Genomic DNA, 16715 nt, shown 5'->3' with positions numbered 1-16715 from the left:
GTCATATATATGTATATACATATACATATACATATATATACATATATATATATATATATATATATATATATATATATATATATCACATGAGAGAGTCACTTTAAATATGAGAAGTATTATTTTATGTATTATTTTTGCATTTTACGCTCAGTTAAATTGGGAAAGAGTCATTTGTGTGTAATGTTAAAAAAATCTGTGTCCATTTTTCCTTTAAAGTGTTTTAGCTATAACACAGGCTGTTTTTGGTTTGGCTTTTTGTGTACTGGATTACATTATTTAAGAATAAAATGACCAGGGATTTTACTGTGTGTATTCAGATTAGCATCTCTGTTCCAGATTGAATGCTAGCATTAGTAGGCTAGTGTTTTGTATTTCAAAATTGTTTATATCAGGTGAGCTGGCCAGTCGATATAAACTATGAAACTTCTGTTCTCATAACAAACCCAATGGGGAAGATAAATAATCTTCCGTGTCGCTTGGCGTGAATCCCAGACCACATTCTACCCTAAATGGTATGCTGTTTGTATGGTACTGTATCATATGTTTACAGGTTCTCTAATGTGCCAACTTTTTTTTACCTGAACAACAAGCAAAATTAGTGAGTGTACTCCAATATAAAAGCAGCTAACACAGGTTACAACAGTATATGTTCTGAGAGGTAGACCGGCAGGGGGTGGATGTTGTCTAGACACTGACCTCTACTGGGTAGGTGAATGTAAATAAGCATGAGAGCAGGGGTAAAAATGAAAAAGTGATAGAAATAAAAATGATATTAAATATATGAAATTAAAGTTTTCATGTTAAAAGTAACTTTCATTTATATCTTTTACTTATCTAAAAATTTTGAAAAGATGAGGTTTCTTTTTGCCTGAAAAGATCATGCTTCATGTAAATAACTAACATTTACTATTAGCTAGAATTTGACTTGCTGCCAGGCCAGTGGATGTTAGCTAATGAAACTGATGCTAGTCTAACCTGGGGTTAGTAAATAAACAGACTGAAATTGTTAATGAAATTGATAAATAAAAAATTAAATTGAATAAATAAATTGATAATGTTTGAACATTAGCTAAAGTTACCTCAACATTCTTTTTTTTAGTTTGATTTTATGTCTTCTAGGGATAAAAAAGTGATGCCTTATTTTATTCAAGTCTTTGCTTACTTCAGCATACTGAATCATTTTACTGAGGTAGGACCAGCAGCAATCCCCCTCACATCTTAGTCTTGTGGCTTATCCATGTGTCCATAAATCCATATCCATACCCCATATTGTTGGAATTATACATTTTCCAAGAAAAATAAATACTTTTATAATGTAGACATTTCCTTGTTCATTACAATTGCTGATTCCCAGACTAGGAGCTTACCCAGCCACTGGAGAGTTAACTCTCAGTGCCGGTCCCAAGCCTGCATGAAATGGTAGGGTTGTGTCAGGGAAGGCATCTGGCATAAAACCTGAACCAAATCTAATATGTGAGTCACTGTGGCAACCCCAAACAGGGAGCAGCAACAAAAAGACCAACAACATTGTTCATTACAAATCCAGCCAATGACTCTACAGTTTGAATAAATTGAATGGGGTGGGTTGAGTGTCTAGTCACTTCAGTTTAGAATCCAATCAAGATCAATGTAGAAAAATCTATTAAGTATCATACTAGCAGCAGCAGGTAATTTTTCACTGCCAAAGCCATACCTGTAATTAAAATTACAGGTGTTGTAATTAAAATACAAGATTGAAGACTAGGTAAACGGCAGGTGCCTTTAGTATCACAGTTAAAGTCATTAATTTGTGGATCGAGAACCTTATGACTGTCTGCATCTTTCCCTAGTGTTCTTACTTGTATTATAATTATAACACCTATGGTTTTACCAGTGGAATGGGCCTAGTCCTACTACATTTAAATGCCAGGGAGCCTGAAATAGCTTTACGCATTTAATTCCCTTTGCACAAGGCCTTGGCTGCCAACACTGCCTGAGAGCTCTGACCAAATCAATCAAACCAGGGAGTCCACTTATTGCTTGCTGAAGTAAAGATTTCTCACTGCTCCCTCAGGGTACCTAAAGATCAATTCCAGAGACACCAAGTGTAAGCATTTGCTCCCTCCAGGAAAAATTTATTCAGCAGTATGACATGGGGAAAAAACCTGACAAACATGACTGAGCTGTGCAACATGATGACTTCAAATAAACACTAATCTATTTTAGGAAACTTTCCCAAAATAGGATAAGATAGCATGAAACAGTATTTTAAACCTCACATGCCTACACTGTATGACACTCACCTTGAATTAGAGCACATCTAGAACATTGTGACGCATAAAGATTATTCCTGAACATTAGCAGAGTAATACAATGACACTCTGTCAGTATCTGTTTAGTGCCCCACATACCAAATACCCATATATTTATATGTATTTGTATTTAAACCCAAAGCAGACAGTTTTTAAAAACCTTGTTCATGGTTTTATTGTTTTGTTTGTTTGTTTCAGCTCTAATAAAATTAGTTAACAAAACTAGTAGCTTAATTTAAACCACCACAGCCCTGAGCAGACAGTTACTAAGGATGAATAAATAAACCTTAATCATTGCTTTCCTTCATATCTGACAACCTGCTCAAAAAACATGCACCTCTTATCCATATCTGTATTTCCTATCATCTGTTTAGAACATGTTATGTGTACATTAAGGATAATGTTTTCAAATTTATGTATGGATTTAATGATATCTAAATCAGGAGTCCAGAACAATTTCTAGTGGCTAAGTGAAGTATTGAATTAGCTGAAATGTTCTCTGGAAATGTTTATTACACAAGAAAAGACATTCAAGATGGAGCTAGCCTGCCTCTTAATTATGCAAACTGAAGTTATTCGAGCTAACTCTAAGACTAAGTTGAGCAGTTAGAGGTAGCCATTTTCAGGGAGTCATACATTGTACTTCATGTCACACAAACACTAACAAAAACACCCTACTATGTTTAAGAGGAAAAAGATGCAAAATTGTGCTCGGAAACCAGTAATCCTAGTTCGGGATAATGTTGCTTATTCCTTGTATATTTCTGGTGCTAAAATGCTAAACAAAAGACAGCCTCGAAAAATCCCTCAGGAGATTTTTCTGGGTTGTAAATGCAAAATCTTTACGGTAAATCACACAAACAGCCCTTTCCACTTGTTCCTTTTAGGGTGGGCCTAGCAGCAAAGTCTGACACAGTGGCAGACTCAAAGGATTGTGGGACAGATGCAGCACTTCCTGTGTTGAGGGAGGGTCAGGGTGGGACAGATGGGAGCTTACAGATAAGGTGAGAAGGAATACATCCATCTGATAACGTCTTCCTGTTTGTGTTTTTAAGCTCTGATCATTCCTGAATTGCCTTTTAATGGACATGGTTGGCGAAAGGCAAAAGCATACAGTCGAGCATGACTTGTTTACCGAGACGCTTAGTTTGGCATAATTATCATCATTGGAATGTTCAGATGTTTGTTATTTGTATTACAGGAAGTACATTGGTATGCACTAGAGGAAGCATATGGCACTCTACTGTAAAAGCTAAGAAAACAGTAATATCCAACTAGAGCTTCTGTCATACTTAATATATTTTACTTTGATACCAACACCAAGTGATTCTTTGTCCAAAAGTGACTGAATAAATCAAATGAGGAAAAACTCAAAACTGTGTTTGTGCAGCAAAAGTCCTGAATGCTACAAAAATCAAACCATTTACCACCATTAAGATATAACAGTAATGAAAAGGTGATATGATACAATATATTGAAAAATATAAAAGATTTACAGTGTTATTGTGATGGTGCAGTCTCACCCTGCACTCACATTATGACCGCTATTTGAGAGAGAAAGTCCTACTAAGTCTCAATTGCTACCTGATGTCCTTGAGAAGCATTTCTTTCAAAGGCATCTCACAATGCAATCTGCACTTCAGGAGAACATTGGAGAGATCACAGATGCTGAGACCTAATTTACTTTAAACAAGCTTTAAAGATACTGCTGATACTTTAGCAGATGTACAAAAATCTGAGAAAAACTGGAGAAGTGTCAGAGGAACAGTGTCATTCATCTTTTCACCAAAGTACAAAATACAACTAACCTCAATCCCACATTTGTTATATGAACGAGTGCACAGAACTATTTTCTAATTTAAGCAAAACAGATTTTTTTTAGACCTTTTTTCCACACAAAGCTAACAATCAGAGAGGGTGAAATCCAATCCTATGCAACAAGAAAAACATAAATTTTCTATGTTTCCACATGACATGGATTTGGGCAATGACATGGAGAACAGCGAAAGATAAAGCAACAATCCAAAGTACATTCGGATTGAGAAATTTTACTTCATACCTGCAATTAGCTCCTGATGATTTACAAAAATGTCAGAGAAATTTGTAACCATGGTTTCATCAAATCCTCATCAGACTCACTGGTTTCATCAAATCCTCATCAGTACTCTCCATAAATAAGTACACCCCCTTTTTTAGGGATTATGTTTACGTTTTATCTATTTCTCAGTGAACACCAGAATAATTAGGGGAATTTTGACAAAACTGTGTTTCATTAAACATTGTTGTTTTATTAACAACAGAAACGGTTGGTTACCAACATCATTAGGATAAGAAAATAATGAGGGGTTGTAAAAATGTATTTTTTTGTATGGCCTCAATGATGTTTAAGAACAGCACAGAGGAAATGAACAGTCTTTTCAGAACTAACCTCAGGTGATCTACTGGGTTGAGATCAGATAACATGCTCGGCTACTGACTCACATTTAACCTGTTCTTACTCAGAAATGCAGCAGTGGCCTTTTTTGATGTATGTTTTCGGTCATTATCATGTTGAAAGAGTGCCCAGTGACACCAGAGAAATGGTAGCAGTTCTCTGAAGTGCAATTCCCCAACACCTGTAGCGCTCAGACAGCCACACAGAAGAGTACTGGCACCATCATGATTTGTGGGTATCATGCATTTTTCATTGTACTTTCATTGCCATCAGCTCCAAAAAGATGCACCATTGTCTCATCAGACTCAAAGCATGGAATCCTAATATTCACTTTGATCAATATGAACCCTGGCAAATGCTAAACAGGCATTTTTGTGTATGGCCCTTTATAATGGCGTATTTGATGGAGCACACCCCTGCATGCTATGTATCATGAAACAGTTGCCCCAGTTTGGCTTTCTAACTGTTAGCTAACTGTGATGAACTTGCATGGCAGTTTTATTCTACTCTTCTTATCTCAAAACATACATCTCAAGTTATTAGCTTTCCTGGACCACCTGGAAGTCGCAGAAAGCTTGTCACAAGTGAATCCTTTTAAAAATGTTGACTCACTGCAATACTATTGTATTCCAACTGATTCCAACTGCAATGCTGTCCTAAATTTCTTGTAGCCAAGACCTTTTTGTGTGACATTTCTCTTCCATCTGGTGCCATTATAGTCAGCATTGAATGGGAGGGGATTTAATGGGTTAAATACTCCTATTGCCTGTCAATTACCTGTCAGCCACCTGGGTGATTGTTGTCAATCCTGTTAATTATCATTTCACGTTGCATCCCTATAACCTCTATTGTGGAGTACTCATTTTTGCACTATGGTCTATGATCTCCATGATCTCACATAGGAAATATTAATTCTACATTTCTGAGAAATGTGTTGGAGTGTAATACTTACAGTATGCTGGACACTGGAAATTAAATGTGCATATAAGACTCTCTGGTGAGTGCATTTATCTAGGACAATTATCTTGTTTTGCTAATCTACCAAAAAGCTAGAAGAGATTGCTACATTTCCACAAAACACAAACCACAAGCAACACAGAAGGGTAACACATGCTTTCTTCGAGACACGTACAGCTCTGCCACTGTATCTTTTTGAACTACTGCTAAAGCTATAGCTATTGTTTACCCCGGCGCTCGCTGAGACTCATGAGAGTTATCTCACCATCCCTCTTACTCAGGGCCAGTTTTGCTCTTTTTGACTCTTGGCCAAGGATGTCTATCACATCATCAGGATTTGAACTTGCACCCACCCAGTAAAAAATAATATAAAAATTACTTTACATTTAATGCAGGTGAATCCCATCCATACTACATAATATTGCATAGTATTAATGCTGTGATCAGCTTAATCAGTCTGCATTTTCTATCCTCTGTTTTTAAAGCTCAAATCTGAGGTGTTTATTTTAAAGCGGGTGGATGAAACTGAGATCTTGCCCAGTACAAATAGTGACATAATTATTTGGATTACGTCTGTGTCGGGAAATCTTAATATAGACAATTTGTGCTGTATAATTTGCAAATAAATAATAAGAGTGAATGCAAGTAGCTCAAAAATGTAACGCATACATAATGCATCGGAACAATCCACAAATAAATGCAACCTATTGCACAAATAATTAATTGGTGAGTCTGTTTTGCACTCCAAACACATTTCTGAACCAAATTTTTAAAGAATTTATTTTGCATTTTTATTAGATCCCACTGTAAATAATTTACTGTCCATTTGTGTTTTTTTTTGTGTAATTGGTTATATTTATTTGTAACAAAATTTTGTCGCAAAAATACCCTGTGCACTCCAAGTGATTTTCAACAGCTGCTTTAAAGGTAGATCTCAGATAGAAAATGCAATGAATACATGAATACAAAAGTATGGTTGAACTCTCTAGGTGGTGAACTCCATCCAAACACATTCTGCACCTGAGAAATGTACCAGCTCTTCATTTTAATCTTTGCCCAAGTCTCTTTCTATCGCAAGCTCTTAGGCCCATACTTGCAGGTGCATTCTCATAACAAAGATAAGGCCGGTGACAGGACATGTCCTAAAAGCGAATTTACTTCCAAGAGACACATCATCGCTTGACCTCGTGTTCCTGATCCATTTTGCACTTATCATTTTGGAAGCACGCCAGGTTCATGTTGTGCATGTGCAGCCAGCAAGAGATATTAAAATACTGGAAGTAATGCAGACTTGAAAGTGCAACTGATCAAAAGAAATGCAGTATAAAGCTCTAAAGATAGAAATTATGATGAAAATCATAGAAATTTTTGAATAGTAGCAAGTGTAAGGTTAAGCACTTCTTGTCTAATTCTGGTGCATTTACTAATTTAGTTATTTTCTTTTAGATACACTTGTACTATTTTTACTGAAGATTTTATGTTATGCATGATATGTGCTTATTTTGTTCATAAGAACATATCATAATTTTCAGCAATGTAATATACCTAATACAAATGAATAAATGTGAATTAAGCAGAGCAGAGTTATGACATACTCAGCAGCTGGTTAGGCAGGACCTGCAGGCTTCTCTTCATGGTATCATGTGATCCGGTTCTTCCTCCACAGTGCTCATGGTTCTCTGTGGGCACACACACACACACACACACACACACACACACACACACACACACACACACACACACACACACACACACACACACACACACACGACAACATTAAGACATAAGTCATGTGATCACACTCATCAGGGCAAAAGCATGTCCCAGGAATTTGCAATCTTCAACTGATCCTTCTGGAAAATGTGTCAATTCCTGAAATATAGTTTGCAGAAGTAAATGTTCTAATCCTCTAGGAAACCAGGCACATTATTACATAACAGTAAGCACAAATTTTGCTTACGTCTACATAGTGCAACTCTCTCTCTCTGTGTGTGTGTGCGTGTGTGCGTGCGTGTGTGTGTGTGTAAAATCTTGATAATCAAAGTGTCACAACTGTCATGTCATTGTGTCCTTGGGCTACTCAGATTCACTCTCCAACTGGACCCACTTTATAAGAAATATGGAGTAGTTGGCAGATGTGAAATAGGATTTATGTCCCTCTGGGTGGAGGAGACATAGCCACAAACCTGTTTCAGCCACCTCTACACAAATATATAGACAACTGATTTAGACTGCAAAATGCCTTTATGTAACAGTTTGTATTAAATTTGATGAAAACTGAACAACTGAACAAATGAAAAATATGGCATTTATAATATTTCTGAATGCAAAATAATATTGGCTTGTGAGTGCTGGGACAAAAAAGAAACATTTGTACAGCATGCAGAACAATGGCATCAATGGATATAATATCACTGTGACTTTTCAATGAGAGATGGTCTGCAATCTGAACAAAAGTATAATCTTAAAAATATATATGTTTTAGAATACATTACTTGTAAATGATTATGTGAAGAGTGGTATCTGTAAGCAGAAGTCACACCTGAGTCTACTGAAAGCCAAGATCAGGTGGGCTCAGATGTGTCCCCTGACTGATTGGAACAAAAACCTGCAACCACACTGACACTTTGCAGATAAGATCCTGTAGGTTTGTGTGTGTGTGTGTGTGTATTGTTATACATGTGTGTATATATAGTGCTCACAGGTGCCAGTGAACACTGTGATTTTGTTACAGGAAATCCCAATTCATAGTGATGAATTTTATTAGATTTATTTTTTAATTCTTAGGGTAATTATCTTGTTTGATTTGTCACTCAGATCTAATATTTTAACCCAAACCTCAGCAACTCAAAGACAAGTAAGCAAATGAATAAATTGAGCCATGTGTTGTGTTGTTGGAAAATTCACAAATAACAAGAACACATAGAGCTCAAATTAATTACCAGAAGAGCGCTGTGCATTTTATTGAGCCTTATATTTAAATTAATAATCATGTACAGTCTTTTGTAAGAGCTACTTATTTTTGCACTGTGTTACTCGGGGAGGAGTATACATAATGTAGCACAAACATTTTGTTGTATTTACTGTAGATGCTCAAAGCATTACAATAAATAAAAATTTTGTGATCATCTTCAGAACTATGTGCTGATGGGTTTTCTGAGGTTTATTTTATAGTTAAAAGTGTCTCTGGCTTCAGAAAGTGTGATAGGCCTTACTGTAGCTTGTTCTTATGGTATTACCTCAGAAGGCTAAAAGGTTAGCTAACTAGCATGTTCATGTGGGTTTTGTTTTGGCTTGTTTGTGCAGAGAGATATTTATTGATATGTCAGAGAAAGACTAGCTTTTTACTTTGTGACCATCAGTTGAGATCGAAAGAAACTTGCTAGCTAAGCTACAGAGTTTTGTCCTGAGGTAAAACAAACTCCTCTTTGAGTTGGAAGTCATTATCTTACCCTGTTTTTCTATATAATTTCACCAGTAGTTCCATCATATGCACAGAAGCTGTAATAGCTTTAAATTAAAGAGAACCCCTGTCAGTCACACACACATTCTCCTAATAACCACCATGAACAGATATCGTGTGGGATACTCCACCACTCAGCCGACAATACACACTCCTCTATTACTGTTGGGCAAAATCAATGCCAGAACCACACTTACAAAGTGCAGTGTGTGTGTGTGTGTGTGTGTGTGTGTGTGTGTGTGTGTGTGTGTGTGTGTCACATCATTAGTCAGGCTGAAGAAAGTTGAGGGTCATCAAAGATCACATGGAGAAAAGCTCTTCAATGACTCACCAATAACATTGTTTTTGTGATGCATGATTGAATGGTGATTGCTTGTGGGGGAAGTGATGAGATTGAGTCACATCCTCCTACAAGAATAGGTTTTAGGGGACAGACAGACAGATCAGCTACAGTGAATAGGAAGGATGCAGAAACTTCATGGTGAATAGAGGTGAATTAATGCCTACAGAATGTTAATGCCTACAGAATGCTTTTACTCACACACAAAAACACGTGTGTGTATTCAGCATGGTAGCATGGTAGTGTTGCCACCTCACAGATTTCCTGTGTCAGTCCTTAGCTGCGTGAACTTGCTCTAGGTCTCTATTTTCTAGTGGGTTTCTAGGTTAATGTAAATTGCCACTAGGTGTGCTGATCTGTGTGCCTGGTGCCCTGCCATTCAATCCGGGGTGTATTCCCACCTTGAGCCAGTATACAGCTCCATTGCCAAACCTGATCAGCATAAGGTGCAAAAGGTGAAGGAATGAATGAATATGAAAGATGTACAGTATAACCTTTAAATTGATATAGATGGGATTTAATTACACAAATAAATCAATAAATAGAAGGAAAACAAATAGAACATTACAATTTGTATTCAAATATTAATTGAATTAATTCATACATAAAATAGTAATATCACTAGTTGGCTTTTATTCTAGCACACTATTTTACATGGAATCAAGATTGTTCATTTTAGTTTGCAGATTAGCTGGAAAAAATTCAAAATGATGTCCATAATTACTGTCCTTTACAAAAGTAAGTCAAAGGGCAACACTCGTTCAGTGATGCTGCTGTGTCTCGCAGTCCCTCCTGCCCTTTCAGCTGAACCTCATCACTTGCCACACAAAAGATGGCCCTGGGAACAGAGCAACTCTCTAACCCTCTTTCATCCTGCTTCAACCATTCAGTCTGCTCTATAACATTAACAATATTATAGTCTCAGTTCCTTTTGTGCTAGCTGACAGATCACTTTATGGAAGCTGACACATGCAGAGTCTACACTTTAGTCACCATGGTGACGCTAACAAAACAATATATGTGCATCTACTCATGATAGAAACTGCGAGGCAAATCTAGAAAGACTTACTATTAATTCCAAACCTATCTACAGCTCTCAAAAAAAGCAAGTTGGCTATATTATTTGTTTATAATGGCAGATGTTCAGTGTGTACAGTTCATCCTTTCACTTATTCATTCATTGATTGGTGACAAAAATTACAATTATAGCTGCAAAAATGAATAAAAAAAAACTCTTGATTACTTCATTTGAGTAGATATTTTCACAAAGCTGCCAGTACTTGAGGAGATCCGCAGTGACCTTCATGAACTGAGTTGTTCAATTGGAAACATACACAGAACCTTAATCCTTTACTGCTTTGAGATCGAATGCTGAAATACATTATTGTTCTGCCTGAATATGAATATGTTCTCTGTTTATCATATGACGCATTATTTGAGCATCATCTATTTTATAGTGTTTATATTTCCTGGATAGTTTACGATATGACTGACTTATACAGTAGGTGTTAGGTAACAAATACAGTATCTGGAAAACTAAAACCACACGCATTAAGGTGAAGTAAATGGCAGAAGGTTTACCACTTCCTTTTTACTGTAATCCTGGCTCATTGATCAATTTTATCGATTGCATTCAACCACTGATTTGTTTACAGGAACCTGTCAATCCAATTACACCAAACCGATTGCAAAATTACTGTGTACTATGTCAAATAACAAGGGTCAAATCAGGGTTAACGATAAAAAAAAAAAAAAGATAGCAGCTCTTGCGGTTTTAGCACAACCATGTTATTACATCATGGCAAAAAGATTTGGAGGGGCAACACAGAGGTCTAATTCATCCCAAGAGGCCACCATAGAAAGCTGTACATCTGTAAGGTTGACCTCAAGATAAGCTGATAAGGTGCTGGGTTATAAAGTGCCCTGTGCATGTGCTTCCTGTTGCTGTATGTGTAAGAGGACGTTACATGGTTGTGATTAGCTGTGTGGAATGTTTCAGGTTTCAGCCTCCCTGTGATAGCCCTGGAATGAACTCTCACAGTGATGACACCACAGTGTTTTGCAGATTTAAAAAGCTGTATCCAAATCTATATCATGTTCAACATCTTTCTAACAAACAGCTACAGATTCAGGTATTCAAGTTATATAATTATAACATTCAATGTGTCCTGCCAGACTATTTATAAAATTCCAATGTATTTTGGTAAGTATATAATTGTAAAATATAAATAATAATGTATAGAGTGCAACAGTTTAGTGAAGATTTTCCTTTCTTTAATTTCTACACTGTTTTGCAAGTGCAAAAATAAGTCTTAAGATTGGTATATTTTATGGATTTAGTCACTGAAGCAAGTAGGAAAAGACCAAAATCCAAAAAAGCTTTTTATTAAGAATGAATATACTATTAAGACATCAGAATTTACTGAACACATATTGAACAATTCTACACATGCTACTCCTGAGTTGCCAATGATCCCGACTCCTGCTTTCCAGCCCTGCCTGATCCTTCCTCAGGTCCTACTTCTGTCTAGCTTAAAGATCACTGTGAGGTTACTTTGGATGGTACCAGAGAGAAGCCATGAACATGACTGTGGATGTTCTTTCTTAGATAGCTTTAGGACTGCAATGTACAATCGGGTCTCCATCACTGAAGATTTAATAATAAATCTTCAGTTAAACTAGCATTTAACAACTTTTTGTGCTGTATTACTTCCAAACAAATATATTTCTGCCACTGCTGGTACCCTGAGCAAGGCCTTTATCCCTCAATTGCTCATCTGTATAAATTTAAACAAAATTGTAAGTCACTCTGGATATGTGTGTCTGCTAAATGCCAGAAATGTAAACATAAATGTCTTGGGCAATTCCCACACTCTTATGTATCCCTGATCATATAACAGCAAGCAACCTGGGAGGAAGAAGGCGTTCCCTGAGGAACATGCTACGTCATGGCACAAGTAACACACACAGAAGAAAGTACAATCCACCCACTTCCGATTGCATGAGCTCACAGGCACCCTTTGGGTAGTGTTGTGATTGATGGTGCAGATAGTATCTCTCCCTGAGAGCATGGCCAATCTGTTCTTGTGAAATCTTGGCCAAGGAAGGCTGTGGCATCATCAGGCATTGAACTCAATTGCTGGATGACAGTGTCAATGTTTTTTAGAAACCCAAATTTGTCATTTTAATTATTCAAGGGAGCGATTTCAGGAAATACAAGCATCTCTTCCAACAGTTTCTCCTTGGGAGCAATTCTCAAACAATTGGAGATGTCATGGTCATCTTTACAAACAACTGAATGCAAATATACAAATCTTGCAATCATACAGACACTGCATCATTCAATTCATTCATTCATTCATTCATTCATTCATCTTCTACCGCTTATCCGAACTACCTCGGGTCACGGGGAGCCTGTGTCTATCTCAGGCGTCATCGGGCATCAACGCAGGATACACCCTGGACGGAGTGCCAACCCATCATTTCAATTCAATTAATTTCCATAGCGCATTTAACAATTCACATGTATAATGTGTAATAGTTCTTATTCTTATTCATGTAGTGTAAATTAGTTATATACAGAATCTCACAAAAGTGAGTACACCCCTCACATTTTAGCAACTATTTTATTATATATTCTCAAGGGACAAAATTAAAGAAATAAAAATTGGATATACTTTAGAGTAGTCAATGTTCTGCTTGTATAGCAGTATAGATTTCCTGTCCTCTAAAAAGAACTCAACATACAGCCATTATTGTCTAAATAACTGCCAAACAAAGTGAGTACACCCTAAGTGAACATGTCAAAACGGTGTCCATAGTGTTAATATTTTGTGTGAGCAGCATTGTTGTCAACCACTGCCTTAATCCTCCTGCGCATGGAATTCACCAGAGAATTCAAGAATACATTGGATGTTGCTGAGATCCTCTTCCACTCCTCCATAATGACATCACCAAGCTGCTAGATGTTAGACACATGGTGCTTCTCCACCTTCTGCTTGAGTATGCCCGGGTTCAGGTCTGGAGACATCCTCAGCTTCCTCAGCAAGGCAGTTGTCATCTTGGTGGTGTATTTGGTGTCATTATCATGTTGGAAAACTGCAGTTCAGGCCAGTTTCTGAAGGGAGGGCGTCATGTTCTGCTTCAGAAGGTTACAGTACATATTGGAATCCATGTTTCCCTCAATAAAGCGCAGCTCCCTATTACCAGCAGCACTCATACAGCCCCAGACAATGATGCCACCACCACCATGCTTGACTGTAGGCAATACACAATTTTCTTGGAACTCCTCACCAGCAGTGACAAGCTGACCTTCCATACAAATATTTGCGTAGACGGGGCTAAAGCACATTTTTGGTTTTGAAGGTTGCCTTTCATTTTTAAAATGTCCCTCTTTTCTTGCTTTCTGTTTTCACTTCTTCAGTCCTTCCTCCATGGAAGAAAAGTACACAAGGACAGAAGGAAGGAAAAGCCAATGAATTTATCAAATGAAACATTCTTGCTCACTTCAGTGTCACTTTAAAGTGATTTAATTGCATTTTTGTTCTGATTATTGTTCCTAGCTGTATTAGTCAGACCAGTGGCTGAATACTAAATGCTCCGTTATTACACCTGCACATCAGTGAAAGTGTCAGTGGAACAACCACTGTTAAGTAGTGATCACAGGGTTAAACAGCTCATCTGAGAACAGCATGCTGGCACTGGGAAGCACACCAATCTGCTGAATCATGGCAGTTTTTCCAGTGGGTCTGATGGCAGGATGAGTTGCAGCTACTGCCGAGATTGCTGCATCATTCTCTTCATGTCATCAATCAACACTACTGCTCCATGCGGCTTGAAGGGCCTAAGGGCTCTGTGCTAGGTCATTAAACACGCATTAGCATCCCAGCATGCCGTTCATGATAACTTGCTTCATCACGTCCTCTAGCTATGATGCCTTTTCCAATGCAAGTAAATTTAAAATTGTCCTTAAAATGCTCATCGAAGACGTCAGCAAATATATGCTAAGGATACAATATGTATAAAAAGAAAAAATCCATTGGATACTTCAGAGATGTTTAGGAGACTTGAAGGAATATTTGGCTACAGATGTTCCTGACACTGTGATGCTGTTCATGCAGATGATTTCGATTTCAAGTTGTTATACAATTCCCACATCTACATCCAGTAAGGATTCTTGGGAGCAAATCCTGAGAATAGTATATAGATATAGAACATTCTGTAATAAAACTAATATACATAAAACTAGCAAAATAATGGAGAATTTCTCAACTGAGAAGTGAATATCAGTAGGAGACAGCCAGTCAAGAAGAGATGTCATCATGAGCCACAACTATTGTCATGTGTAAATAAAAGTGTCAAATCTAAATAAAACCAGTGCAGCACAAGTAATTATATAGTGTCACATTTAAGTCATATTTATAGACAAGAATACAATACAATACAATACAATACAATACAATACAATAAATCAACACATTTGTACTTGAATACTCTAATTTTGCAATCACATAAATTAAAAATCAAGCAGACTCTCTTTCTTAATTATATAAAACTTTCTGCAGATTCTGGACATGCATTCAGCCAAAGCTCTGTATGTTTATGTGCATCAAACATGAGTACCGTACACCTATCAAAGAAAGTAATTACATATGTGTCTTTCCCGGTAGTAGTTTAAAAGAAGAATCATGTGTTTGCAATTTCACAAATAAAAAAACTGCAATGTATAAAGTAGCTTTCATTCATTCATTCATCTTCTACCGCTTATCCGAACTACCTCGGGTCACGGGGAGCCTGTGCCTCATTGGCGTCATTGAGCATCAGGCAGGATACACCCTGGACGGAGTGCCAACCCATCGCAGGGCACACACACACTCTCATTCACTCACGCAATCACACACTACGGACAATTTTCCAGAGATGCCAATCAACCTACCATGCATGTCTTTGGACCGGGGGAGGAAACCGGAGTACCCGGAGGAAACCCCCGAGGCACGGGGAGAACATGCAAACTCCACACACACAAGGCGGAGGTGGGAATCGAACCCCGACCCTGGAGGTGTGAGGCAAACGTGCTAACCACTAAGCCACCGTGCCCCCCAAAGTAGCTTTTTGGAAGAAAAAAATAATAATTTGCGACACAAATTTTGAAAAGCTGAAGCTAAATCAAGCATTTTTGTCCAAATCACAAAACATTAAACATTACTTTGGCTTTAATATGCATGATTTTTGGTAATATTTGCTGTCTTTGTATTTTTGTATACACAGTACAGTGAAATTCTTTTCTTTTTCTAGTCTCTGCATGTTTTTAGAAAGTTTTAGGGTCAAAGTGCAGGGTCAGTTATAATACTGTACTCCTGGAGAAGAGAACATATCTCCAAGGCCATGCTCAAGGGCCTAACAGGAGCAGCTTATTGCTGCTGGGGTTTGATTTTTTTATTGTAACCCAGAACCTTCATTTTTTAAACTGGTCTGTGATTTCCTGAGGGCTTCATTGTTAAAGGGTTTACCCTGTGGCTAGTAGGTTCTGGTAAAGCCAGAGCCTCTTAGTCTGAAAAATCTCTAGTTCGCTTCCAGTTGGTAGCATAGATGGTACTATTTTTTTATTCACTTTGAGTTCTCTCAACTCAGTGTATAGTTTGTGTAGGTGTATGTGGTGGCCTGGTACATACTGTATGTACTTAACATGGTGACATTTTGGTATATAGAAATAGAACTAAATTACATGTCTCCTTTGCATGTATCTGAACCAGCAGTAAAGCTGTCGCATTTTAAAGGGACATCTAAAGATTCCATGCCCGCTCCAAAGACACCATCATGCTGTACCATTTACTAACATGTAGTAAATACTGTCTAGTATTTTTACATATATAATAATAATAATAATAATAATAATAATAATAATAATAATAAATAAAATAAAATAAAATAATAATGTGGCTATTTAAAAAAATGTGTTTTTATAAAATTTAGCCATTTTTACATTTGTTCTAGCTTTTTGTCAACACCTAACATGAGTATAATTGCAATATATTTAATATATCTAATAATTTATATATATAGGCAAAATAAAGTATTGACAACATAATAGCTCGTTGATAAAAAGGTTTAGCGTTATTTATTTTTATTCTTATTTGACAATTGAATGCTGGGTGAACAGACATCCCATTATAAGTAAGTATACTATGTTAAAGCCTTAAAATGTCTGGTAAAAAAATAATGCTGGTGGTA

At 37.0% G+C, this 16715-nt stretch overlaps 1 protein-coding gene across 2 annotated transcripts in view; it reads right to left on the bottom strand.

Annotated features, from left to right (window-relative positions):
• Positions 1-16715, bottom strand: part of tmem108 (transmembrane protein 108) — a 62241-nt gene that overhangs the window by 20882 nt on the left and 24644 nt on the right. For both annotated transcript variants that reach the window (XM_060861773.1, XM_060861774.1), the window contains exon 3: positions 7278-7361. In XM_060861773.1, coding sequence (XP_060717756.1) covers positions 7278-7317 — 40 coding nt within the window. In that variant the 5' untranslated portion in view covers positions 7318-7361. The remainder of the gene's footprint in view (positions 1-7277; positions 7362-16715) is intronic.

The sequence above is a fragment of the Tachysurus vachellii genome, chromosome 25 (assembly GCF_030014155.1).
Source record: "Tachysurus vachellii isolate PV-2020 chromosome 25, HZAU_Pvac_v1, whole genome shotgun sequence".
Taxonomy (NCBI): Eukaryota; Metazoa; Chordata; class Actinopteri; order Siluriformes; family Bagridae; genus Tachysurus; species Tachysurus vachellii.
The sequence above is the reverse complement of the archived record's forward strand: the minus strand, read 5'-3'. Positions and strand labels throughout refer to the sequence as shown.